The 27,163-nt window shown below is 35.2% G+C and overlaps 3 protein-coding genes across 3 annotated transcripts; all 3 read left to right on the forward strand.

Annotated features, from left to right (window-relative positions):
- Positions 1-21,836: 21,836 nt before the first annotated feature.
- Positions 21,837-23,121, forward strand: LOC134282650 (uncharacterized). The gene is made up of 5 exons (XM_062765048.1): positions 21,837-22,053; positions 22,161-22,381; positions 22,487-22,613; positions 22,742-22,913; positions 23,028-23,121. The coding sequence occupies exons 1-5, from the start codon at positions 21,942-21,944 to the stop codon at positions 23,119-23,121; spliced, it is 726 nt and encodes a 241-aa protein (XP_062621032.1). The 5' UTR covers positions 21,837-21,941.
- Positions 23,122-23,251: 130 nt separating this feature from the next.
- LOC134282638 (uncharacterized) lies at positions 23,252-24,315 on the forward strand. The gene is made up of 4 exons (XM_062765036.1): positions 23,252-23,452; positions 23,588-23,772; positions 23,909-23,994; positions 24,089-24,315. Exons 1-4 carry the CDS (start codon positions 23,396-23,398, stop codon positions 24,313-24,315), a joined length of 555 nt encoding a protein of 184 aa, XP_062621020.1. The 5' UTR covers positions 23,252-23,395.
- Positions 24,316-24,897: 582 nt separating this feature from the next.
- LOC134282637 (uncharacterized) lies at positions 24,898-26,714 on the forward strand. The gene is made up of 3 exons (XM_062765035.1): positions 24,898-25,068; positions 25,202-25,330; positions 25,435-26,714. Exons 1-3 carry the CDS (start codon positions 24,906-24,908, stop codon positions 26,202-26,204), a joined length of 1,062 nt encoding a protein of 353 aa, XP_062621019.1. The 5' UTR covers positions 24,898-24,905; the 3' UTR covers positions 26,205-26,714.
- The last annotated feature ends 449 nt before the right edge of the window (positions 26,715-27,163 follow it).

Genomic DNA, 27,163 nt, shown 5'->3' on the forward strand with positions numbered 1-27,163 from the left:
CGAAGGAATTGTTGGATATAACCCGCTTGAACAAAATATATAATTACTTTGAGTCATTTTTTATACCCCGCTCCGAAGGAGAAGGGGGGGGGGTATACTGTTTTATCCTTGTTTTACCCTTGTGTGTCTGTCCGTCTTTCTGTCTGTCTGTTCGTCCGTAACAAATTTTCGTCGAAGTTTTCTCAGCAACTACTCATCGCAGATGCTTGACATTTTGACACAATCTTCTCTGAGGAATGTCATCTGGTGGGGTTTATTTTTGTTGAAATTTGATGTCAACTTCCCTTCTCTTTGTATATTTGTATTTAACTGTTTTTATTTTTAAATTCAAAGTCCGTCGGATGGGACGTTAAATGGTGCCCCGTGTCAAGGATAACAACCCCCTTGGCACGCAAAAGATCGTTTCTCTGGAGTTCGAAAAAGAGTAGGCTCACTGGGGGCCGCCAGAGAAACCGAAAACTTTCAAAACCGTTCATACAGTATTTAAATTTCTCCGCCGAAATATGGCTGAAATATTGCCGACTCGGCGTAAAAAAACAATAATCAATCAATCATCCCTTCTCTAAGGCATGCCATATGGTGGGATTCATTTCTGTTCAAATTTGATGTCAGCTTCCTGTTCGTCCGTGCATCTGTCCGTTTCATACATAACAAATTTTCGTCAGTTTTCTCAGCAACTACTCATTGCAGATGCTTGAAATGTTAATACAATCTTCTCTGAGGCATGCCATATGGTGGGATTGATTTTTGTTCAAATCTAATGACAACTTCCTGTTTGTCTGTGCGTCTGTCCGTTTCATACATGTTTCACACACAACAAATTTTTGTCACAGTTTTCGAAGCAAATACTCATCGCAGATGCTTGAAATTTTAACACAATCTTCCCTGAGGCATACCATATGGTGGGATTTATTCTTGTTTAAATCCGATGTCAACTTTCTGTTTGTCTGTGCGTTTGTTTATTTCATACATGTTTCATACATAAAAAAAATTTGTTAAAGTTTTCTCAACAACTACTCATCGCAGATGCTTGACATTTTAGCAACACTTTTTCCTGAGGCATGCTATGTGATGGGATTAATTTTTGTTCAGATCCGATGTCAGCTTCCTGTTTGTCAGTGCATCTGTCTGTTTCATAAATTAACAAATTTTCGTCGCAGTTTTCTAAGCAACTCTTCTCATAACACATGCTTGAAAATACTCTTGTCAATACTTTGTTGAGGCATGCAGTATGGTGGGATTTATTTTTATTTGAATCTGATATCAAAATCCAATTTTCTGTGCATATACCCATAACGTTTATTAACATGATAGTGTATATTCACATCAGAGCGGGGGTATTACCAGTGAGAATTGGCTCACAGATTTCTTGTTTTCTCAGTTTTAATTTTTATTTGATATTGTGACACTTTACAATAAATGTTATTCTTTGCCTGTGTTGATATTTCTTTATACGCAAAGGCATGGATTATATACCGATATGCAATTTAAAAGCTGACCATTCTTATATTTATTTGCTTTATCTTGATCTTATTATTATTGCAGACGACAGATGTTTTCCTTGGAGCCATCTTATTTAAATACTTTTGACTCCTGTGTCTTTAGTGTTTACTAGATATATGTGTCACAAAACATTAAATAACTATAATTTAATTAATTATAATTAAATTTTCCTTTCTGTGCCCGGCATTTCTCGGTTGATTCCGCTACGCTCCAATCAAACCTCGGTTGTATTTAGTGGAGGAATATGCACCAAATCCGATCGATTCTCCGTCAGGAACTGCTTTGTTTACTCATTTCATATTTCGCTCTGTATAAAAATCTCTTTAACTTGACAATGTATTGCTCTTCATTTTGTATTGGTTTTAATCACAATTTTTTTTGTTTGTCGTCTTAACAAGCAACCAGAGGTCTTTATCGAGACTGTAGCTTTTTAGAGACTGACCGCGTTTTAGAAACACCCGATTCATTGCAGTTCGGAGGACAGGGCTGCTCTATACATACAAATTTAAGTTGAAGTGTACGGGGATCGGGGATCGAGGAAAGAAAAGTTATTCAGATTTAAAGTTAATATACTTCAAAAAGATTATACATCAGAATGTTCTTTCCCTTTACAAACCAAGATACATATATTTTTATATTTACTTCCATGAAGTACATCTTTGAAAATATATACACTGTATGTTTTTCATTTTAATATACAAAGTTGCTGATCATTTACTACCGACATGTCCCATTTTTCGATCATTGGTAAAGGACCAGCCCCTTGTTCTAAATTGACATTTTTTATATGTTGCACTATTGGACCAGCCAGGGGATAACGCCATCAACATAGGAAGAGGAAAGTTTTCTTTTCTCCTGACCGTCGATAAGAGAAACGAAGTCAGAGAGGAGGTGAGAGAAAGGTAAAAGTGGACTTTTAACTTTCCCAGATTTAAGTCATCCACAATACTGATTTTATGACAATGCACATCAATTCCTGTCAGTTTCCCGAAATTTACGATTCTTTCAGCTTGTTTTCAGTTTCCTTTCGTAAGTATCTTTTATTTCTTTATGTTGATTATGCTATGTTTCCCCTTTTCAGTGTAATTGCGTGTAGTTACGCTTAAAGAGACGTAAAGATCATTACAAAAATGGGTTGAATTACAATCTCAGACAAGGATTGATTGTATATAGGATCTCTCATGATTTGTAGTTGGATATGCTTTTTATCCAACAAATTGGCGAGTTGGATAAAAGTCATATCCAACTACAAATCATGAGAGATTCTTTTTATCCCATGTTTAATGCTTCACAACCGATGTTATACACTGTTTTATACAGCACTCCACTTTTACTTCACGCTAAAGCTAAAACCATTGTGACGTCATAACTGCACTTAACTGGGATATGAAAATCCAATGGGTCATATCCACGGAATAAAGGGGTAAACATGGGGATAACTATTGTATAACGTCCCTCTCAAGAATTTTTCACTCATATGGAGACGTCACCGTATGCCAATTAAGACCTATACTCGGCACTCAGGGCCATTGAGTAGTGAGGGTTCTTTATCGTGCCAGTGACAAAGGACCTAAGTTTTTAAGATCTTATCCGAAGGACCCGTGACTTTCACTTCTAATGCCGAGCGCTTGGCGAAGAGACAACCACTACCTATCTTTACGTCTTAGGCGAGAATCGAACCCGGGTCTCCCGATCACGAAACAAACGCTCTGCCACTAGGCAAGCGTGACCGGTCTCGGACCAGGAAGATGGCGAAGGAAGGAAGAAGAAAACAACTGAGACAACGGGAACAGAAAAGGACAGGAGGGGGCCAGCTCTTGATACGTTGAAGCCCTAGAAAGATAAGGTTTTATAAATATTATCGTTCAATGGAGAAAATGAAGGAACATGAGTAAAATTAAAACCAGTTGAAAAATGTTTTAAAAGGATATCAATAAACAAGTATTTTGAAAAATAATTATATTACGACTAACTCAAAAGTAGCAGATTTTTTTCAGCATTTTTTCTGCAATAACAAAACTACAAACTAGATGAGATCTCGTTGCGAGCAACGAGTGGGTCTTCCGTCCAATTCTTGATGAGATGAGATAAGATTTTGATTGCGATTTTCATTCTAAAATAATGATTTACCACAATCTGTCAAAAGACATTGAACATTAAAGACTTTAAAAAATCGGCCTTTTGCCCCTAACGGCCCCCAATTTTAGGAATCGGCCCTCTTTCTTCATATCATCTTAAAACTCTTAATATTTTGAAGATTTTTGTTCAACAACTATTCAAAAAATCTTTTTCGTTTTTGAGCTATTAGCAAAAGAAATATTTAAGGGGCCAACCCTTCAACTCCTTAACGGGGACGTTAAGCAAAAAATGAAAGGTTGCATATTGTTCAGAACATTATTTTGAACAACTTTTGTTCCATATATATTGCTTATCAAAATATTTCTCCCTTTCGAGATATAAAGGATCAAAGATTTAGCATTCTGGCCCCTTGTGGCCCCTAATCATGTACCATAGGACATAAAAACCATAATATATACTTGTAGACTGTTGAGATAAAGATCTTTGCTTCAGTAATGTATAACAAAATTTTAACTTATAAAGAGTTATCGATTGAAGACTTTTGGCCCCTCTTGGCCCCTTATTCGAGTGCCAAGCCCCTTTTTCGGGATCTCATCTTAAAGATCTAAAGATTTTGAACATTTTGTGTTCAACAATTGTTCAGAAATTGTTTTCTGTTTTTGAGATATTAGAAAAAGAAATATTTAGGGGCCAACCCTTCAACTCCTTAATGGGGACGTTTAGCAGAAAATTAAAAGTTGCATATTGTTCAGAACATTATTTTGAACAACTTTTGTTCAATATTGCTTATCAAAATATTTCTCCCTTTCGAGATATAAAGCATCAAAGATTTAGCATTCTGGCCCCTTGTGGCCCCTAATTATGTACCATACGACAAAAAAAAACCATAATATATAGTTGTAGATGGTTGAGATAAACATCTTTGCTTCAGTAATGTATTACAAAATATTAACTGATAAAGAGTTATCGATTGAAGACTTTTGGCCCCTCTTGGCCCCTAATTCGAGTGCCCAGCCCCTTTTTCGGGATCTCATCTTAAAGATCTTAAGATTTTGAACATTTTGTGTTCAACAACTATTCAGAAATTCTTTTTCGTTTTTGAGCTATTAGCAAAAGAAATATTTAGGGGCCAACCCTTCAACTCCTTAAAGGGGACGTTTAGCAAAAAATGAAGGGTTGCATACTGTTCAGAACATTATTTTGAACAGCTTTTATTCAATATTGCTTATCAAAATATTTCTCCCTTTCGAGATATAAAGCATCAAAGATTTAGCATTCTGGCCCCTGTGGCCCCTAATTATGTACCATACGACATAAAAAACATAATATATAGTTGTAGATGGTTGAGATAAACATCTTTGCTTCAGTAATGTATTACAAAATATTAACTGATAAAGAGTTATCGATTGAAGACTTTTGGCCCCTCTTGGCCCCTAATTCGAGTGCCCAGCCCCTTTTTCGGGATCTCATCTTAAAGATCTTACGATTTTGAACATTTTGTGTTCAACAACTGTTCAGAAATTCTTTTTCGTTTTTGAGCTATTAGCAAAAGAAATATTTAGGGGCCAACCCTTCAACTCCTTAATGGGGACGTTTAGCAAAAAATGAAAGGTTGCATACTGTTCAGAACATTATTTTGAACAATTTTTGTTCAATATTGCTTATCAAAATATTTCTCCCTTTCGAGATATAAAGCATCAAAGATTTAGCATTCTGGCCCCTTGTGGCCCCTAATTATGTACCATACGACATAAAAACCATAATATATAGTTGTAGATGGTTGAGATAAACATCTTTGCTTCAGTAATGTATTACAAAATATTAACTGATAAAGAGTTATCGATTGAAGACTTTTGGCCCCTCTTGGCCCCTAATTCGAGTGCCCAGCCCCTTTTTCGGGATCTCTTCTTAAAGATCTTAAGATTTTGAACATTTTGTGTTCAACAACTATTCAGAAATTCTTTTTCGTTTTTGAGCTATTAGCAAAAGAAATATTTAGGGGCCAACCCTTCAACTCCTTAAAGGGGACGTTTAGCAAAAAATGAAAGGTTGCATACTGTTCAGAACATTATTTTGAACAACTTTTGTTCAATATTGCTTATCAAAATATTTCTCCCTTTCGAGATATAAAGCATCAAAGATTTAGCATTCTGGCCCTTTGTGGCCCCTAATTATGTACCATACGACATAAAAACCATAATATATAGTTGTAGATGGTTGAGATAAACATCTTTGCTTCAGTAATGTATTACATAATATTAACTGATAAAGAGTTATCGATTGAAGACTTTTGGCCCCTCTTGGCCCCTAATTCGAGTGCCCAGCCCCTTTTTCGGGATCTCATCTTAAAGATCTTACGATTTTGAACATTTTGTGTTCAACAACTGTTCAGAAATTCTTTTTCGTTTTTGAGCTATTAGCAAAAGAAATATTTAGGGGCCAACCCTTCAACTCCTTAATGGGGACGTTTAGCAAAAAATGAAAGGTTGCATACTGTTCAGAACATTATTTTGAACAGCTTTTGTTCAATATTGCTTATCAAAATATTTCTCCCTTTCGAGATATAAAGCATCAAAGATTTAGCATTCTGGCCCCTTGTGGCCCCTAATTATGTACCATACGACATAAAAACCATAATATGTAGTTGTAGATGGTTGAGATAAACATCTTTGCTTCAGTAATGTATTACAAAATATTAACTGATAAAGAGTTATCGATTGAAGACTTTTGGCCCCTCTTGGCCCCTAATTCGAGTGCCCAGCCCCTTTTCCGGGATCTCTTCTTAAAGATCTTAAGATTTTGAACATTTTGTGTTCAACAACTGTTCAGAAATTCTTTTTCGTTTTTGAGCTATTAGCAAAAGAAATATTTAGGGGCCAACCCTTCAACTCCTTAATGGGGACGTTTAGCAAAAAATGAAAGGTTGCATACTGTTCAGAACATTATTTTGAACAGCTTTTGTTCAATATTGCTTATCAAAATATTTCTCCCTTTCGAGATATAAAGCATCAAAGATTTAGCATTCTGGCCCCTTGTGGCCCCTAATTATGTACCATACGACATAAAAACCATAATATATAGTTGTAGATGGTTGAGATAAACATCTTTGCTTCAGTAATGTATAATAAAATATTGACTGATAAAGAGTTATTGAATAAAAACTGTTGGCCCCTTTCAGCCCTTAATTTGATGAGTCAGCACATTTTTCTTGATATCATATTAAAGATCTTGATATTTTGCACAAATGTTGTTCAGTATGTTTTCACAAAATATTTATATTTTAAAAGATATGATACAAAATGTCTCAAAAAATCACTCATAAAATGCGTCCTAAATTTTGACCCCTACCGAGCTTCCATACTAGGCACTTCCGGAAAATATCCTGACCATGTTGCAATATGGCAACATGTCCTCATTCATCACTAAAAATTTCAGCTTTCTAGCTTGAGCCGTTTTTGAGTTCCATCACAGACAAGGAGGACCTCTAAATTTCGATCAAAGGGCGATAACTCCCGACCGGAAGTGAATTTCAAAAAAATAATTTGCCGGAATTAACTTCAGATGACAACGCATCGACTGTGAAAATTTGAAGCAAATCGAACGAGACATCTCCGAGAAATCTTCTGCACAAATTTTGTAAGAAGAAAAAAGAATAAAAATAATAATAACTAGAAACGATCTCGTTGCGAGCAACGAGAGGTCTTCCGTCCGTTTCAGGAAAAGAACCTAAAATCGAGCTGAGAAAGTGATAAAAAAATTTGGTCACAAAGGGGATTTAACCCAGGTGGCCAGTGTGAAAATCCGACGCGCTTTTTTTTCCTATTTATTCCCAACACGCTTAAATTACGCGTTTGAGTCCACTGCTCTAAATGTACTTGAATATACTTCTTCAACAATACACCTGTCTAAGAATCACGAAAGGCGCGACACAATTTATAATTTCGCTCCAAACGCCACAAGTTAATCAGCGCGCCTTTTCTTTTGAATGTTTCCTTAAATAGGTGTGATAGCTTCAATAGAATAAAGAAGAAGGAACGTTCTTTAAGCCTAAATTTCGAGGTTTAGAAAGTATATTTAACAGATTGTACATATTCTATATCTTATATAGGTAAGTAACACAAAAGAAGTGAAATGGCAATAATTTTTAACTTTTTTTAATTGCCCGTTTATCCCTAAAGTGAACTAACCCGATTCTTTACACCTTGATGAAAAGGTAGAAATAGTTCGATGAAAGACATGTCTCGCCCTTCGACGTTCAAGTAATCAGATTTCATTTATGTTCAATGTTCAATGTTCAACTTTAAATATCTTTGAGAAAAGAATGTTAATATAAATTCCATTAGACGATCTTATTAAAAAATGGTTTCCTTATTTTTTGTCTTTTGTATTAGTTTAATATGATACATGTGTGCATGGGAAAAACAGTGGTTACGTTTGTAAAAAACTAATAAATTTTGAATACTGCTCTAAATATAGTTATGTATACAGTACACCTGCAACAGTACACCTGTCTAAGAATCATAAAAGGCGGTCCACTATTCATAATCTGGCGACAAACACTACGAGTAAATATTCGTGCCTATCCTTTGGACTGATCTATCAAATAGGTGTGATAGCTTCAATGAAATTAAATACTAAATAAAACAACTTCTTATCGCCTTTATTTTATTTCGACGTTAAGAAAGTAAATTTAACACATTGCACAGATGTATCTAGCCCAATTACACTAAAGCAGTAAAACGGAAAGTAAGTTTTAAGATTGTCACTGAATTGCAGCGTACTACTAGGTGAAAGTCCACGTTGTTTTTTTACTTTTCATGTATCATTTAGTCAAACGCTCAGCTGACTCCATAAGCCCCTACTCGCGAAATGGCGGAGTTAACAGAGACAGCCGCCATCTTGGGTTCGCTTCAGATTTTCAAATATTAATATCTAGAGTTCAGATTAACCAATATTAAAACAACTTATATAGTAAGCATCAATAGAAGTGTCTCTAATAATATTCCAAAAATAAATGAAAAATATTGAAAAACAAAGAAAGTTGAAAATTTGGACTTTTTGAATTGGCTTCCAGTAGCGACAGGAAGTACTGACGACGAACGAAAAGTCACGTCCTCGAAAGTATTGATCATCATCTATAAACTCTGAAAGTTTCACATCGATATCTTTTACCGTTTTTGAGTTTAATCGTGGACAAAATGTCATTTTAAAATCAGGAAAATGGTCAAAAAATTGGCACCAGAGAGGAATTTCCAAAAACTGTCTTGAAACTTTCAAGAGTATCTTACAACACATCTTTCCTGAAAATTTCATGTAATTCTATCCAGTAATTGTCGAGAAATCGTGTCAGAAAAATAATAATAATAATAATAATAAGAAACAGAGCAATAACTATAAGGTCTTCCGTGAAGACGGAAGACCTTAATAATTGAAATTCGCTCTCGAAAAGACATGATGCAGTTTCCCAAGTACTATGCTTATGGAATTTTAGTCCTGGTACATAGCATGGTGCAGCCAGTGGAATTTTTTAGTCCTGGTGCATAGCATGGTGCAGCTAGTGGTATTAAGTGCTGGTGCATAGCATGATGTAGCAGTGGAAAATATATAGTATGATTATATTACATTGACATTCAAAAACTAAAACAAAAACTAGATTCAAAGTGAATATTCATAAAAAAATTTTTTGTTTACGTTTTTCAGATATTTTTTCTGTTGGGAGATGGAAGGAAATCTTATCTGTCAATGAAAACGAGGACCCTCGCATGTCAACTTTAAAAAACGCAATACCAAAGTATTGTTTAAAATCAAAAGCAGATAACACATTTAAAAAGTACAAGTACGCCTTCAATGTTTTCTGTAAGTGGTGTTATTCATTCAACCCTCGGGTCATCCCTTTACCTGCTACTGAGTCCACTATAGCTACCTATTTAATTCACTTATCAGAAAAATTCCATTCCGTAGCCAAGATTCAAGAAGCAGTGTATTCTATAAGTTGGGTTCATTCTTTAGGAGGATTTAATAATCCTTGTGATACGACTCTTGTAAAATCGGTCAAAGAAGGCACAATAAGATCAGTGAGTCAGCCTGTAAAGAAAAAGGAACCAATTTCACCGGAAGTGTTATCAAAATTAGTGGGAAAATATGGAAAAGAATCTGATTCATTACAAGATTTGCGTTTATGTTGCATGTGTTTAACAGCTTATGCTGGCTTTCTGCGTTTTTCAGAACTTATAAATTTGAAAAGATGTGATATATGTTTCTTTGATACTCACGTCTCATTGTATATAGAAAGAAGTAAGACTGATGTATATAAAGATGGGAACACTGTTGTTATTTCCAGAACTCTCAATGATACATGTCCAGTAGCTATGCTAGAAAGATATTTATTCAAAGCAAATATTTGCCTTCCTCCAAAGAATTTATTTTTAGATCAATACTTTTCTGTAAGAAGTCAAATTCTTACAAACTTAGGAAGGGTAATAAACCATTATCTTATACTAGAGCAAGAGAGATACTGCTTGCCGCTTTAAAATCTTTGGGCTTAGACTGTAATCATTTTGGATTACATAGTCTTATATCAGGGGGTGCAACAGCGGCAGCTAATCACGGGATTTCAGACAGACTTTTTAAGAAACATGGTAGGTGGAGGTCTGATAAGGCAAAAGATGGGTATGTGCAAGAAAATCTTACTGAAAAATTATCAGTTTCTAAAAAATTAGGTATTTAGTTTATTTTTTAATTAAACCTTTTTTCCCTCTTTCTTTATTGTCGAAAATTATGGCAGATTAGCGCTTCTCTACCTAAACAAGTGTGTTGTTATTATTGTAAATAATTTATGTTCATTTGAGTGAAACGAATTAGAACATAAGGATCTTTTTTGTGACAACACCTACTGCAAAACAGGACCACGGTTTTTACGGTCTCATCTATAGGACAGAATCCACATTATGCAGTGGATTTGAACCTGTGACATTAGGTTCATTTCTTAGCTTTGGCGACTGTAGACAGGGCAGACACTCTATAACCACTGCGAAATGTTGGCAACTTACATCAAAGTAAAAGTACCAGTCTCAATTTTTTTATTTTTTAATTAAAAAAAACAACAACAAACAATAGGAAGCTGATCGTAAATCAGTTACTTTATCCAAAATCAATGAATGGTCATTTAATGTATCTCTGTGTAGGATCTGGAGAGCCTTTTGGTGAGGGTTGAAATATAGATGTTTGTGTTTATTTCAGTTTTGTTTTAGTGATCTGTTCAAATTAAATGAATGTTTAGTTTATATTTGCCTTGCAATGAATGTTACGTTGCACTTAATTACCCTTGATGATCATTTGGGACGTTGCTCTTTTAAACAACAAAAACGAAATTCATGTAACCAGTGTAGACCTACATTATAACTTAGGTGTGCGATGATTGTCATGTAAAAAGGAATAAATAACAAAATATAGATATAAGCATTCATATCATATACTAATTCCATTTGAATCTAGTGTTTGTGTAAGTGGTAAAGATGATTATACATCTGACAATCTACAACCAGAAGTCTCTGTCGAGACTGAAGCTCTACTGGTTTGAACTTATAGCAAAGGAAAAGAAAAGTAAAGAAAAGCAGCTGGAATTTGAAATTTTACAACAGCAATAAATAGAATAATGATCGTTGATAAAGTCTCTTTATGTTCTTAGTGTAGTCTACTTGTGTGCCAAGTTATATTGAAATCAGACCAAAACTGTAGGAGGAGTAGCATTTTGAAACAATTTTACAGTCATTTCTATTTTTAGTAACCATGGCAACACCGTTCATCAAAATTAAAATTAAAATTCGATACACAGAATTATGTATCTTAGTGTATTCTACTTGTGTGCCAAGTTATACTGAAATCAGACCAAAACTGTAGGAGGAGTAGCATTTTGAAACAATTTTACAGATATTTCTATTTTAGTAACCACGGCAACACCGTTCATTGAAATCAAAAACCAATACACAGAATTATGTATCTTAGTGTATTCTACTTGTGTGCCAAGTTATACTGAAATCAGACCAAAACTGTAGGAGGAGTAGCATTTTGAAAGAATTTCACAGAAATTTCTATTTTTAGTAACCACGGCAACACCGTTCATCGAAATCAAAAACCGATATACAGAATTATGTATCTTAGTGTATTCTACTTGTGTGCCAAGTTATACTGAAATCAGACCAAAACTGTAGGAGGAGTAGCATTTTGAAAGAATTTCACAGAAATTTCTATTTTTAGTAACCACGGCAACACCGTTCATCGAAATCACCGATATACAGAATTATGTATCTTAGTGTATTCTACTTGTGTGCCAAGTTATACTGAAATCAGACCAAAACTGTAGGAGGAGTAGCATTTTGAAAGAATTTTACAGATATTTCTATTTTTAGTATCCACGGCAACACCGTTCATCGAAATCAAAAACCAATACACAGAATTATGTATCTTAGTGTAGTCTACTTGTGTGCCAAGTTATACTGAAATCAGACCAAAACTGTAGGAGGAGTAGCATTTTGAAAGAATTTTACAGAAATTTCTATTTTTAGTAACCACGGCAACACCGTTCATCGAAATCAAAAACCGATACACAGATTTATGTATCTTAGTGTAGTCTACTTGTGTGCCAAGTTATACTGAAATCAGACCAAAACTGTAGGAGGAGTAGCATTTTGAAAGAATTTCACAGAAATTTCTATTTTTAGTAACCACGGCAACACAGTTCATCGAAATCAAAAACCGATACACAGAATTATGTATCTTAGTGTATTCTACTTGTGTGCCAAGTTATACTGAAATCAGACCAAAACTGTAGGAGGAATAGCATTTTGAAACAATTTCACAGAAAATTATATTTTTAGTATTCACGGCAACACCATTCATTGAAATCAAAAACCGATACACAGAATTATGTATCTTAGTGTAGTCTACTTGTGTGCCAAGTTATATTGAAATTAGACCAAAACTGTAGGAGGAGTAGCATTTTGAAAAATTGTTTACAGACAGACGGACAGACAGACAGACAGACGGACGGACGCCGGACGCATTACTATTGCATAAGCTCTTCTGGTCTCTGACCAGTAGAGCTAAAAATGTCGATTGTAAACTCAATGCTTTGTCGTACTATCTTCGTCACATAGGCATGTTACACTCGATAATTCTTAGAAAGTTTCTATAAATGTATAATATTTACAAACAATAATTACCCAAGATTCGAATAAACCTTTCTCCCGCCTGTGACAGCTCGATTAAAGATCGATTCAGCCCCTCCGTTTAGCTCCAAGTTCGAGAACACGTCCATTTGTTTACATTATTACAAGCGCCGCGGTGATTAAAGCGTTTACGTAACCACCTCTAGTACACCAGCGACACCTGACGTCATATATATGACGAATGAGTCCTGTTGATATATTTTTAGATATTTTATTTCTTATTTGATGCCATTATCTGGTCACTTTCAATAAATTTGATAAATAGAATTTCTCGTCTTTAATTATTCGAGCATATTGTGGAACCATAATACTGAATGTTAATATTTTAAAATGGCATATACATGCACGGATCATAGTTTGAACTTCGTTGTTTTTCTCCACTGGAGTCGAAGAGTTCTAATATTTAAAGGAAGTGTGTACTACATGTACATTTTAATGTCTATATATGCCGATGTGCACTTATTCTAAAACAAGTGTCAGTTGGATACACAAAATATCTAGATTACCTGTTTAGTCCTTTTTGATTTTTCCTTAAATTATACAAGAATTTTCTGGAATACATATGTTTTCAAGCCCTTGGTAATGCATGCTAATTTTTTGTCAACGAACATCTGAAGGCACGAAAATCTTAGGTTAAGAATATTTTTAAAATGCTAGGTATGTTGCGCATGTCCTTACCGATCCATATACATATAATATATGCTAAAATAAAACACTCAAAAGGATTGAATAATGTTTATTAAGCACATGTGCAGAAATTTTAAGCTAAATGCATGCATGCTCAGTCATCTGTTATTTCTATTCCAAGTCTTTTAGTGGGAAGAATTTTCGATTCGTCCTTGCGGTGAAATTGTCTCACTGGAAGAGCTCCTCTAGAAGGTTCAAAAGGTCCTGAAATTGCTCCAAATTTTATAGACCGCCTTGATCTCTTCCTTTCCTTTTTGTCAAAATGATGATCTTTGTGATATTAATTGAAAGGTGTGAATCATTAAATAATAAGATGGTACCTAACAACACAATATAATTTTACACAAAAATACTGAGCACGATACAAGATGGCGTCTGCACATCAGAAGAACATGTTTGAGACTCCATATTTTCGGATTCCCCCTCATGATCTGGATAAATTCCACTCGATCTAGATGTGCGCATGTAAAATCCTCTACAATAAAAAGAATGCAAAGGAAAAAATGAAATAAAACCATTAAAAAGGGAAATAAAGTGGTATTAAGATGTATTACCTTTGTGGATTTGACTTGCATGTCATGATTTCCACAGTATTTGAAATGAGGCTCGGCACATCTCTTGCCTTGATCGATACCATGGGTTTCGGATACATGGATTGCAGCACTCCCACCATGGTTTCTGCTGCAAGACTTCCAACTGATCGAATATTGAAAGAATTTGTAAATGCATGCATTTGTATTTTAGTGTCTATATCTATTAGAATTCCCTCAAATGTTACGCATACCCTTGAAATACATTGTGCTGAGAGGAAAATGGGAAAAATCAACACCATCAAGCAGAAATTTGCGGAAAGTGAGAAGCTTTTCTATCCTGTCTGCTGCAGATATACCTGGAGTATCACTGGCGTCATACCAATCTCGGACTATACTAACAAAATTTGCCTCCTGAGTGTATCCATTCACACGCATCCATCTTTCTACTTCATAAAAAAAGTGAGTGCGTGCATTAGGGACGCTTTGCTTATCAATGATATCATCAACAAGCGGCACGGATAAAGCTGTCTCACCTGACATCGCACAAGCTTTCCATGCAATAGGTGTTACTCCGAGGATATTTTTTGAACAAGTCCTGAATCGAAGGTGAGTTAAATTGTGTGAACAGTCAAGACTTTTGCACAACAGTGTACCTGTATTTTTAAGGAGCTCCGGGTAGGAATACCAGAATGGAATTTTTTCATGCAATCCCTCTTCTGAAGTTGATTTCAATGGTGCATCGTTACGCCATTCAAGTTCCCTTTCTTCGAAAACATGGTGACAAAAAGCTGCACGTAAAGCCATTTTTGGGTATGATTTCTTCTTTATACACTGCATGCAAGATTTCGTAGAGAAAAAGGATTTCTTTTGGATCTCTTTGTTACCCTCTTTTTCTCTGTGTTTAGGGGCAAAAGACCGAGAATACCACAAACATAATTGGCTTTCTTGTCTTTTTTCCAACACTTTTTCATTGTTCCTACTGAAGCTGGTAGTTGATCCTTTACTGTTTCATAAATAACATTTAGATCACAATGTGTAAGATGGCTGATTTCCTATATGGAATCCAAAGTTTTTTTCCAGTTTGTGTTTCTAATCATATCCACGTCTGTGGCATCTAAAAGGGGTGGTTTGGAAACATTCGCTTCTGAATCATTATACAGCAGGTCAATTCCACCATCAAAATCTGTATTAATCACTTCATTGCATGAAAGGTCATTTTCAATGTTAAGTGCCATAATTTCCGAGGACACAACTTGTAAATCTATCATCATTTCTGGTTGTTCGGCAAGTTGACTGATAACAGTTTCTGGAACCCATGAAGTATGGAATTCAGCCTCCGGTGATTTCTCTTCGTCGAATGTTTCCTTTTCGTCATTGTTGTCTTTTTTCTTTCTAGTATTACTTTTCCAAGCCTCTTTCTTCCATGGTGTCTGTATTGTGTCAAAACGATTATTCTTGCAACTTACTTCGAGTCCTCCTGTTGGTATCTTTTGAACATTTACCTGCCATAAGGGGTCATCCAAGGTATTGAAATTTATCATGCCTCTTTTCTTAACGAGATCCGCCTTGCTAAACTTTTGTGTTTCTTTCCAAACATCTCGAGCAAGCTGATATATTGTAAGGGCCGTCCCATCAGTACTTCTTGACATCATCTGGATCCATTGTCCATCTGTTGAAAAACTCAATACACGGATCCCATTCTCATGGCACTTCTCAATCACGTAGTTTGTGGCTGATCTCATTGCCTTTGTTTTTAATGTATAATCTTTTAAGCCATAAGCAACAGGCAAAGAACATGGGATTTCTAGAGAGGAGTTTCGGTCTTTATTGGTCAGCACCCAAACCATAAGTTCCGTTGCTCTTCTTCTTAAAAGATTATAGGCAGTGTTGATGGCCAATTTAGATTTTTCTATGAGAGCAACAACATCTTCTATCTTTGACAAGGCACATTTTTCCACCTCTTTTCTGCAACAGGATGCCTCTAAATAAGGCAAACCTTGGGTACAACACCGCAAACCACTGTCGACCATTTGAATAGAAGGAACTTCACATAAAAGTCCACGTTTTCCTTTACAAAGATTTTTCTTTTTTCTTTTATGGTCTTTAACTTTCGACATCCTTTACGAGGAACAAATGGATCTGGCACATCATAATTGATTTCCTTCCACAGGTCTGCATCAAACTGTACTTTGAAAACTGTGGTCGATTCCAGTGAGTATGAAACATAGAGAAGGCAATCTGTGTTCAAGGTATGCATTTCAGCTAAATATTGGCAGACATAGTATTGTGGTAAAGTATAATGTACAGGCAGGCGATCTTTTGAAGGATATGGGCATTTTATCTCTACAGCATACATCTTTGTGATTTTCTCAATGCCCCGTTTTCATTTCTCTGTACCTCTCCAATGCTACCATCCGGTGATACAACTCTACATCTGTTTGATTCCCAGTTATGATGTAACAGCCTTCCTCTATGAAGAGTAGATTAGGAAAATATGTGGGCATAACTTTACCAATTAATGTAGCCACTGCATCTTTCTTGTGTTCATTTCCGTAATCTAATCTCTGCCTTTCCTCTTCAGTAAAGGATTCCTCTTTTTAGGTCACCTGAGTCACTCAGGTGACCTATTGCTATCTGTTTTCGTCCGTCGTACGTCGTTCGTCGTCAATCGGTCGTAAACTTTTGAACATTTTCAGCTTCTTCTCTGCAACCACTGAACCAATTTCAACCAAATTTGGCACAAAGCATCTATGGGTTAAGGGGAACAAAAATTGTGAATTTCATTATCCCTGCCCCCCTGGGTCCTGGGGGGTGGGGCCAAAACCATTAAAATCAATGCAATCTTTAAAAATCTTCTTCTTTACTCCTGGACATCAAGCAGTCAAACTGTTTGCATGATTGTAATCAGCGTTGAGTCCTCTACCAAAATTGTGAAATTCATGGCCTTGGGGTCAGGGATTCTTGTGCTAGGGCGGGGCTCTATTGATTATATAGTGAAAATGCATTATTTCTTTGAAAATCTTCTTCTCTGCTCCTGGGTATTAAATAAACTAACAAAGTACATTGTTATGATGAGCAAGAGTGCCTCTACCAAAATTGTGAATTTTATGGCCCCAGGGTCAGGGGTTCTCGTCTTAGGGCGGGGCTCTATTGATCATATAGTGAAATGCATTTATTCTTTGAAAATCTTCTTCTCTGCTCCTGGGTATTAAATGAATAAAGTAAACACATAGTTATGATGAGCATGAGTGCCTCTACCAAAATTGTGAATTTTATGGCCCCAGGGTCTGGGGTTCTGATGTTAGGGCGGGGCTCTATTGATTATATAGTGAAAGTAAATGAATTTTTTGAAAATCTTCTTCTCTGCTCCTGAGTATTAAATAGACTAACTAAATGCATACTTATGATGAGCATGAGTGCCTCTACAAAAATTGTGAATTTTATGGCCCCAGGGTCAGGTATTCTGGTGTGGGGGGGGCTCTGAATTCTTTGAAAATCTTCTTCTCTGCTCCTAGGTATTGAATAGACTAACTAAGTGCATACTTATGATGAGAAAGAGTGCCTCTGCCAATGTTGTGAATTTTATGGCCCCAGGATCAGGGACTCTGGTGTTAGGGCGGGGCTTTATTGATTATACATGTATATTGAAAAAACATTAAATATTTGAATATTTTCTTCTTTGCTCTTGGGTTTTAAGCAGATGAACTACCTATATAGTTTATGAGCAAGGGCTCTAATCCTCACGAATTGTAAATTTCAAGGCCCCAGGGTCAGTTGTACCATAGAGGGAGGGGGGGTGTACTTATATACTGAAAATGAATGAATTGTTTGAAATGTGCCCCTTGGTATTAATCAAATAATTTTGTAAAGCAAGGATGCCTTTCCAAAAATTGTTCAATGTGTGGATCTAGGCCTTAGAGTCAAGGGTTAATGTGTGGTAGCGGCACTACTGATTATTGCTGAATATTACTGATTTGTTGAAATGCATTTTTTGTTCCCCTACCCTGCCTATGGGTATTAAGTAACCAAACAAAGGAACTGCTAAGTGTATAGTTATGATGACCAAATTTTAAATGCTATAGTATCTGGCTTAAAACATGGATCAAATTCAATCACTGGAAAATTGTTGAATAATGCTCAGGTGACCTATAAGGCCCATGGGCCTCTTGTTTTTCAAAAAAATTGTTGAAATGCAATCTCTGTTGTTTTAGTCCTCGTAAACCAATAGCAGAGTGGAGAGTACTGCCGGTATAGCGAGCACCTTGTCTCAGTTCCTGCCAAATTGCTGACTTTTGTTTGATGTACTGGGGTTCAACTACAACATTTGTTGCGTTACTCATTATCGTATCAGTAAGAGACAATATATTGCTCTGGTAAGACAGATCTACAGACTCTCCTCTCACATAGTCATATTGGGAGTGTTGCAACTCGCAAACAAAGCTCATTGAACTGCAAGGCCTCTATAACAAATTCTCTAGAAGCTTGCAATCCACTTATCACAAATATATAGCGTGATTCTCTCCAGTTGTCACCAGCCAATTTCTTAAATTTTTCCATACCCATTCTTTGCCTTCCGGCAATCTCTCTGCAGTCCTTCAACCGAGAACCAAGTATTGTAACAACTTCTTTCAAGTTAATTACCATTTTTTTCTGAATTGACTCACTAAGTGACAGAATTTCCTCCAGTCTATTCACTTCATTAAAAATATCACAAACTGATATAAGAACGTTATTTTGCGAATCTAAATCGAATTTTCGTTTTTCTAAAGTCTCACCATTTTCAAATGTAAACATATCTACGTCTCCGCCTTTTGCATCAATACCAGAAGTTACTTTTTTGCCGTCTGCACAAAGCATAAATTCTTTGTCTTTCCCAAACTTCAAAGTGGTCAAAACAGGCAGAAGTACCCCGGGTTGTAATGATTTTGGAATTTCAATATCGCTGATATTAAAATTCGAGATGGTATTCATGCTTGGAACTGCAAAATTGATACAAACTGCTGAACTTGAATCAGTGTCGTTTTTCATCCCATTCATAAAGTAAAGAAAGCATGAAAAAGTCTGTATCCAGCTTTCCAAAAGCGTTTAGAGACATTAGAATATTTCATGAAGGAATGGTGTTTCAATGATAAAAAGCGCACAGTATCTAGAAACAATCTCAGGGAAATGTTTAGAAAAGTACTGAAATCATTGTCTAAATTGTACTCCTTTAACTTATTCATAACATCTTTAATGTTTTCTTCAAAAATATTTTCAACGGGAGACATAGTTGAAGACAATGGAGAGTCTTTTTCTATTGATTTTATTCCAATTGACATAGGGGAGAAACATCTTGCTCGCTTTGGAGTTCTTACTTTAACTGGTGTAAGCCCCAATGGTCGCTTTTTTGAAAAAGCCTCGTTAAGTGCGCAAATTATAATTCCACTCCGATCGTGTCTCTTTCTTTTCGGCTTTGAAAGCCAAAGATTTCCCTTTTTTCTAACCATTTTGCGCTTAAATAATCTGAAAGGATAAAGAGAATAGAAAAAAAATGCCTTGAGTTGAAACCCCATATGTTAACAACAATCCTTGAAACCCCGTTAGGCACATCGAAATTTTGTCACAAAAGTGTTCATTTCTAACATAAATTATTATTGTTAAAAGAAAACAAATGTCTACATGTATTGTTTTTGTATCATTCTTTTTCTAACACCCTTAAAATGAACTAAAAACGGCCGTTTTTTTTTAAATTAAAGAGCAAAGAATGTCATCGAAACCGTAACTTTTTCGATTCGGCCGAACTGTCCAGAAGTGTTAGCAAAATCCATAAAGCTTTCAAACAGACTTTTGCACTAAATTGGAAGCTAATACGTTCTTACAACCCGTGCGCATGTCTTTTGGCCCCTAGGAATTCATTATCTAAGAATTTCTACTAAAATATCTGCATCATGCTATAAACACCCGCTTCGGAGTTGAAACCCCATATGTTGCTTAACCGAAACCCCATATGTGCCCCTATACACGGTTAAGTAGAACTGAAGTTATGAAATTATCAATGTTGTGAGTACTGCTGTTTTATATAAGGAAATTTAACTATATGAGAGCACTATATGATGGCACATGAAAGGAAGAAAAATCTGTTAAATCTAAGTAACTTTTAAAGGATAGAGTCTAATTTTATTTGGAAATATGGTAAACTATATATTTTTGGAGAGGTCTATGCAAGCCCTAATTTTCTGTTTCCACGCCAGTTTAAAAATATCTAAGATGGCGGCAAAATATCCAATATGGCCGCCGGTAGTCAAAATGGTCGACACAGTCTAAGTGATAAAATGCTTTCAAAATCATGTAAACTAGGAATAAATAATGAAATTTTATTAATTCTTTACAAATTATTACTTATAAAAGATTTATAAAAATAGTGATCTTAATCAAATATGGTCACTAAAAGTCAGAGTTCTGTCTGGACATCGCAAAGAAGAAAAAAGTCAATATTATAAAACTGGCAAAGATTGGAGAGAAAAAGAATTTACTACAGAAAATTCACAACTTTATTTTAAATTTATATCAGGGGTTCAAATTTTTTTTTGTCATGGTCAAGTCCAGGACTTAAAGCTGAACACGACTCGTAAATAGGCACACGCCATTTTCGATTGCATTATCTACGATACATCAATACTAGGTATACTCGTCGCATTCGTTACACCTGACTGCTTTATTGTCACTTGTATCGGCGTGGAATGGCGATCCGTGTTTGTGCTGGTTATCTTGCATTACCTTTGCTTATATTTTATTGCAGTTACGTTTATCTGTGTTGTTTGTATACTGCACTGACTTATACAACTATATTTGTAAACTCATTTGGTATCTTCTTTTCCTGCATTAGACGAAGTATTACGTTATTATTCTCGCTACCGAGTTCTGTATAGCATACGTCCGTCTTCGCCGGTGTCGATTGATTGCACTGAACAGTGACTAAGTTTTGCCCTATTTATAGGGGTCTGCAGAGTAGCGAGACTCGGGAACAAAAATGGCGGACAGATTCCTTTTACGAATCTAAAATTTAAAGAGTAAATTTTGGGCAAGTCCGAGGAAGAAATTTCAGAGTCCATATTTACCTATACATCCTTAAATTTATGTTGCTTATAATTTATTTTCATTTGTTGCATTGAATGAATAAAGACTATATGTATTAATAAATGTTTTATTTTTCCTCCATAAACTGTCATACAGTCATACATGAGTATTTCAACACAATACCAGAATGATAGATTATTGGTACATTACAATTATTTTGATCCCCTGCTTCCTGTTCCTCACGGGGTCTTTTATTTGTCGTTCTTTTTTTAGCATTACTGCTCGTAAAACCGAAATATTTAACAAACTCATTGCCGTTTGTCATATAGGAAGAAACATGAGGAATTGCGTAAAAGCAAGAGTCTAACCGCAACGGAAAATAAAAAGACGGATTGTATTTTCGATGGGTATTTTAACGCCCCAAAACCCACATTTTTACTTAATACATTTGAGAATTTGATATATTTTTACCTTTACGATCATATTTTTAACTTAAAAAAAAAAGATAAACAAGAAAAATAGACAAGTCCCAGGACTTTGGCGAATTCTAAATCCGAGTTCGGATCCGGAATTTGTTAGTCCGGGACGTCGGGCTTGAGGAATTTTGAACCCCTGTTTATATAGATCTTTAAAATACATGATATCAAATTTCCGGTATCAATAATTCTATAGTTTCAGTCTAAATTATCCATGCTTTCTGGACAAGTTGAATGTTAAGGCAAGGCCATACTTTTTCGTTTCCGGTTTTAAATTTTATACACCGACATCAGACTTCCGGTTATCACTTGGACTTGGCGCAAATTTTTCGGTGGTTTGATTTAACGTAAAATTCTTGTGATTGAAAACAAATGCAACGATGCCCCGGTCTGAAAAAGGGACATTCAGGAAAGCTTCGTTCCTGCGCAGACTTGAGGGGCTAAAGAAAGCACGAGAAGCAAGAGAAGCCCATGCCTTACGAGGTAAACATGGTAAGTACTAAGTGTCTGTATTGTGCGAGCGTTCTGCTCTATTTTTGACAGTTGGAATACGTATCAAAAGATTCGATCATTAGATTCATTTATTTTGTAAATATTAGATGCCAAAAATGATGCTCCGTGCTTGGAAAATGATTCTTCCTCTGTCCTACGAACCGTTAATGGTCAAAGTGCAGAAAGTGCAGAGAGTTCATGGCGTGTCGGTAGACGGATTGTAGAACTCGGCACTCTTGTTGATAATTTGAAAAGAGGTTGCGTTATGTGTGGGAATGCACTTCAGCTTGTCAACACTGTAGGTGAAAGGAAATTTGGACTAGGACAGGTATTTATTTTTATTAAATATTGTCAATGACTATGTACCTAAAAAATTCGTTTTTAAAGATGCGGCATTCCCCTTCACTTTCAGTTAACTTTTGGTCAATTGCAGGTTCTGCAGATAAAGTGCACGCATTCCAGTTGTGCCCATGTTAACGACATACCCACGGGCAGTAAACATAGGGTTAAAGCAGATATGAAGCAATATGCTTGGGATGTCAACACAAAGCTGGCTGCAGGTATAAATTAGAAATTTTATCTAGACTTGCAAATAAGCAGATAAAAATAATTTAATACTAATAATACAGAAGTTAAAATGTAAAAGAATTATTTTATTTTCATTTTATTTCTGGTAATAATCTCTTAGGTATGCTAAATGGTGGTTATGGAATTACTCATGTAAATGCATTACTGGCTGCATTGAATATCCCGGGGATCACTAACAAGAGTCTTAAAAGCAGAGAAAGAGAGGTGGGGAAACAGTTAGAGGAAATGGCAGGGCAGAGTTGTAATGAAGTTCTTCAAGAAGAAATGAAACTGTAATTTTTTTTATTTATTTTGTTTGTATTGATATATAAATTATGTTTTGAATTTACATGTTAATTATATTTGATAATACATGTAATTGCACATTTGTGTTATTCATTTTGTAGGAATGATGGAGACATCACTGTGTCTTTTGATGGTGCCTGGCAGAAGAGAGGTACTGGTAGAGGATACAATAGTCTCACTGGTATGCCCTGGTGATAATGTTATTGTTGCATGTTTTGATTCTCCCTCCTCAATAAAGATTGAGATATAGAGTTACATATTCTAATACATGTACATGTAAATGTAGCTATATGCTAGCAGTATTTATCTTGTTACAGGTCACGCATCTCTAGTAGGAGAAAAAACTAAAAAGATAGTAAGTTTCTCTTCAAAGAGTAAAAAATGCAGAATCTGCTCAGCTGCAACAGCTAAAGGAGTTCCACCCAGAAAACACAACTGCCGAAAGAATTGGCAGGGATCGGCAAAAGCAATGGAGCCGGCCATGGCCTGTGAAATGCTGAGTGCAATCAAAGATGAAGGGTGCAAGGTAGCTTTTTATTGAATGTTTAATTTTTATCAGCAGTAATGTCAAATATGGATGTACAGTTTAGTACCATAATATACATGTATATTTAAAACATTGCTTTTTAACTGAAGTACAAATTTCCAATGTATTTCACAGATAGGAACTTTAGTCATGGACAATGACTCAACAACCATTGCTCACGTAAAAGCCACTGTGGACCCAACCATTAATAAAAGAGCTGACAAAAACCATACAAGAAAAGGTTTTACTGGAGCTTTGATTGAGCTTGCCAACACCCATAAAGTTTTGAAAAATCAAAAACTTAGAAGTCACATTGAAAGGTTTGTGTTTCTGAAGTGTAATATTTCAGTACAATATCCCTTGGTCAACTGTAGTCCAAAAAAACTTGTTACACATAATTATAAATGTTATGGCTTATTATTTTAAAAAATAAGTGTCTTTTCCCTTCTGTTTTAGATGTTTTACGTATTGTGTACAGCAAAACAGGGGCAAGGCTAAAGATCTTGAAAATGAACTTGGCAAAATTGTTCCACATTTATATGGTAAGAGTATCAACAATATAGAAGTCATTACAAAATTAGGAATGAAGATTAGGAATGAAGAATGAAAACATTTGAACCAGATCTTTTTTTTAAGGTGAACACGAATGCTGTGGAACTTGGTGTCGCAGTAAAAAGACTGACTATAAGCCTCGAAATTTGCCATATGGAAAGCCTCTATCCTGCACCTTACTCCGAGAAGCTTTAGAAGCTTTATTCAAGAAATACTGCTGTAAGTCAGAGGAGCTGGCCATGATGGGATCCACCCAAGTCAATGAGAACTTTAACCATATGGTCTCCACTAAAGCCCCAAAAAGATTGTAAGAACTTTGGTTATTTCTTCTGTTTAGAACAACAGTTCTGGATATGATCTTAACAATTGAGTCTGAAATGTGAGATTCAAAGTCCAAAAAATGTGTTGTTAGGTTTTATGGAGGTTCAGAGAGTCTACATGCTAGACTCTCAGCTACTGTTTGCCAAAAGAATATGAGTTACGGTTACATATCAGAGGTAGAAAAATGTGTTGAAAGTTTCAAGTTGATCATTTTTGAAATTTGTTTTTCATTACAGTTTGTTGTTATGTGTTATGTTTTCTTTCTTTTTATGGCAAACCATAAAATGTTATTTGCATTTGTATTTAGTGTTCTTAAAGTATATTTTTGATTTTAATAGTTTTCCACAATAAATGTTGTAAATTATAAAAACAAATAGTCTTTAGTAAGATGTTTTACAATCATGTTTATCTGCATAAACATGTACATAAAGTACCTAGAGGATGGATTTCTTAAGAAATTCACATTCAAAATTTATCCCTATTCTTATTAACCAATTTACCATTTTATTTGAATATGGAACAATCACAAAATGAAAATATTTACTAAAACATAAATTATATCTTACAGCTGAACAAGAAAATGGCATTGTCACCTGGCAATTTCACAATGAAGCATACCATCAGACTTGCCAACAAGCTCAAACGGAAACGTCTCATGCAGAGTTTACCGTCCACCAAGAGACGTCGATTGGAATTAAAAGCCGCCAGATTGTCTAAAGAAGCAGCGAGGAATGTTCTAGAAGGTAGAGTTTCAGTTAAAATAGAACTGAATCAGTGTAACGTTTTACTTTAATTTATTGTTTATTGTTCACACATTTAGAGAAGCCATTGCTGTTGGAATTTCAGTATTATTCACTTGAACTCTCTTTGTCACAGGACAATCATACAAGTCAGATATTGGTCTTGAGGAGGATGTTGATCTTGATAACATTGATCCAGAGCCCCTTATGATTTCTCCAGAGAGCAGCTGCTTCATGTATTTTGATTTAGAAACTACCGGACTTAGTAAGATTTTTTTTCCACTTTACCTTTTTAACCTTTACTAACAAATATAAATACTTCAATTTTCAGGTTTGGTATCAAATAAACATTTATAATTTTGCTTTCAGGTAGAACATCTGACATCGTACAGATTGCTGCAGTTTGTGGAGATAGGTCAATCAATGTTTATCTGAACCCCAGTGTACCAATCTGTAAGGAAGCATCGGCTGCAACAGGTCTCAGATATGACATGGGACAGCTCACTCTTCATGGAGAACCTGTGCCTTCAACGAGTCAAGTCGATGGTTTGACCCAGTTTGTAGACTTTGTTAGAGATTGTGAATCAAAACCAGTCATTGTTGGACACAATATTCAAAACTTTGATCTTCCAATTCTCCAGTATCATTTGCAGAGACATGGTTTACTTAAACAATTTGTTGAAAATGTTTTAGGTTTTTTAGATACATATAAACTTGCAAAGAAAGTTTTCGACAAGAAAACAATGGGGAATTTTAAGCAAGAAACCTTAGTCAGATTGTGTCTTGGGAAAAGTTATGATGCACACAATGCTCTATCTGATGTTTGTAGTTTACGCGAACTGTACGAGTCAAATTTAGCATTCAAATGTGAAGGTTCAGATATATTTACCATGAATTATTACAGTGTAAAGTCCTCATTAGTTCCATTGGTACAAGGCAATATAGTATCTACACTGATCTCTAACAGGCTTACAGCTAACAATCTAAGCCTAAACAAGCTTAAACTTATACATAAGCGTGACCCCCATAGTGGGATTCAGACTGTCTTTAGTGAGGTTGTATCTGGTTCAAAGACACCAAGAATAACAAAGTCGCAGAAAATCATTGGCAAAGTTGTTGAGTATTTGAACTCTTTATAGTTCGAAATAAGTACATGTATCTTTATACAACAAAATTATATGTTTATGAGCTATACTTGCTAGAATCTACATATATTTTTTGTTAAACTACATCAGTTCTTTTAATATGTATGAGATTATAAATTGTAAAAAGAATTTTGTACTTGTATGGGAAAAAATGTAAAACAGGGAAGGGTCCCCCCCCCCCCCAAACTATATGTGTTCTAAGTGTTTAGAAGGACCCAAATTTCAGTATTTTTTAATATTCCATTTGTATTTCATTCTGAGAATGGATCTATTTGTTACATTTTAATATTTTTCAAAGTTTGTAAAATATAATGGTAAAAGATGCTATTACCGAAATGGGGGTAGGGGTATTCAAGATATGATTTAATAAAATATCTCTGGTCAACCATGATAAAATATGTGTTTTTGGTAACCTTAGATATTATTCTAGATATTTTTAAAGAAAAAATGGCATGTAAACAATATAAATTTTGGAATTTTTCAAAATAACGCTATTATGTGGGTTTTTTTTTCTGATGGATGTGAGCAATATAAATGTTAAATGTTACATGTTTTTAATTGAATTGCTCAAACAATTCTCTTTGTAATTGATTATCTATTAGATTGGATGGATTATAGCACAAAACATTGTGCTTTGCTGCATACTTGAATAAAATATGAAATGTTTTCTTCTTGTGTTAAAAATTGGCATTTGAAGTTTGGGGTATATGTGCTCTCTAGCACGTAGTATGAAAATAATCCTGCAAAGGTACGTTTTATGGGTTTTTTTTGTTGGTTAAAGAGTTGTTTCAGTTATTAGAGAGAAAAAATAAACTGTTTGACAGTTATTTCTAATAGTATTTACCTACCTTAAGTTTATCCCAGACATCTGCTACTACCGGCATGTACCATAAAAATGATATGAAATGATCCTAGCATTTTCCCGAAGTCTGTAACTGCATATACTCACTGAA

Source organism: Saccostrea cucullata, unplaced genomic scaffold (assembly GCF_032062105.1).
Source record: "Saccostrea cucullata isolate Sc308-1 unplaced genomic scaffold, CSIRO_AGI_Scuc_v1 ctg183, whole genome shotgun sequence".
NCBI lineage: Eukaryota > Metazoa > Mollusca > Bivalvia > Ostreida > Ostreidae > Saccostrea > Saccostrea cuccullata.

Coding starts and splice junctions, on each gene's coding strand:
- LOC134282650 (XM_062765048.1), top strand. CDS start 21,942: ATGCCCCGGTCTGAAAAAGGGACATTCAGGAAAGCTTCGTTCCTGCGC. Junction 22,382..22,486: donor GGAAATTTGGACTAGGACAG/GTATTTATTTTT, acceptor GGTCAATTGCAG/GTTCTGCAGATAAAGTGCAC. Junction 22,614..22,741: donor CAACACAAAGCTGGCTGCAG/GTATAAATTAGA, acceptor ATAATCTCTTAG/GTATGCTAAATGGTGGTTAT.
- LOC134282638 (XM_062765036.1), top strand. CDS start 23,396: ATGGAGCCGGCCATGGCCTGTGAAATGCTGAGTGCAATCAAAGATGAA. Junction 23,773..23,908: donor CTTAGAAGTCACATTGAAAG/GTTTGTGTTTCT, acceptor CTTCTGTTTTAG/ATGTTTTACGTATTGTGTAC. Junction 23,995..24,088: donor AATTGTTCCACATTTATATG/GTAAGAGTATCA, acceptor CTTTTTTTTAAG/GTGAACACGAATGCTGTGGA.
- LOC134282637 (XM_062765035.1), top strand. CDS start 24,906: ATGGCATTGTCACCTGGCAATTTCACAATGAAGCATACCATCAGACTT. Junction 25,069..25,201: donor AGCGAGGAATGTTCTAGAAG/GTAGAGTTTCAG, acceptor TCTTTGTCACAG/GACAATCATACAAGTCAGAT. Junction 25,331..25,434: donor TTTAGAAACTACCGGACTTA/GTAAGATTTTTT, acceptor TTTTGCTTTCAG/GTAGAACATCTGACATCGTA.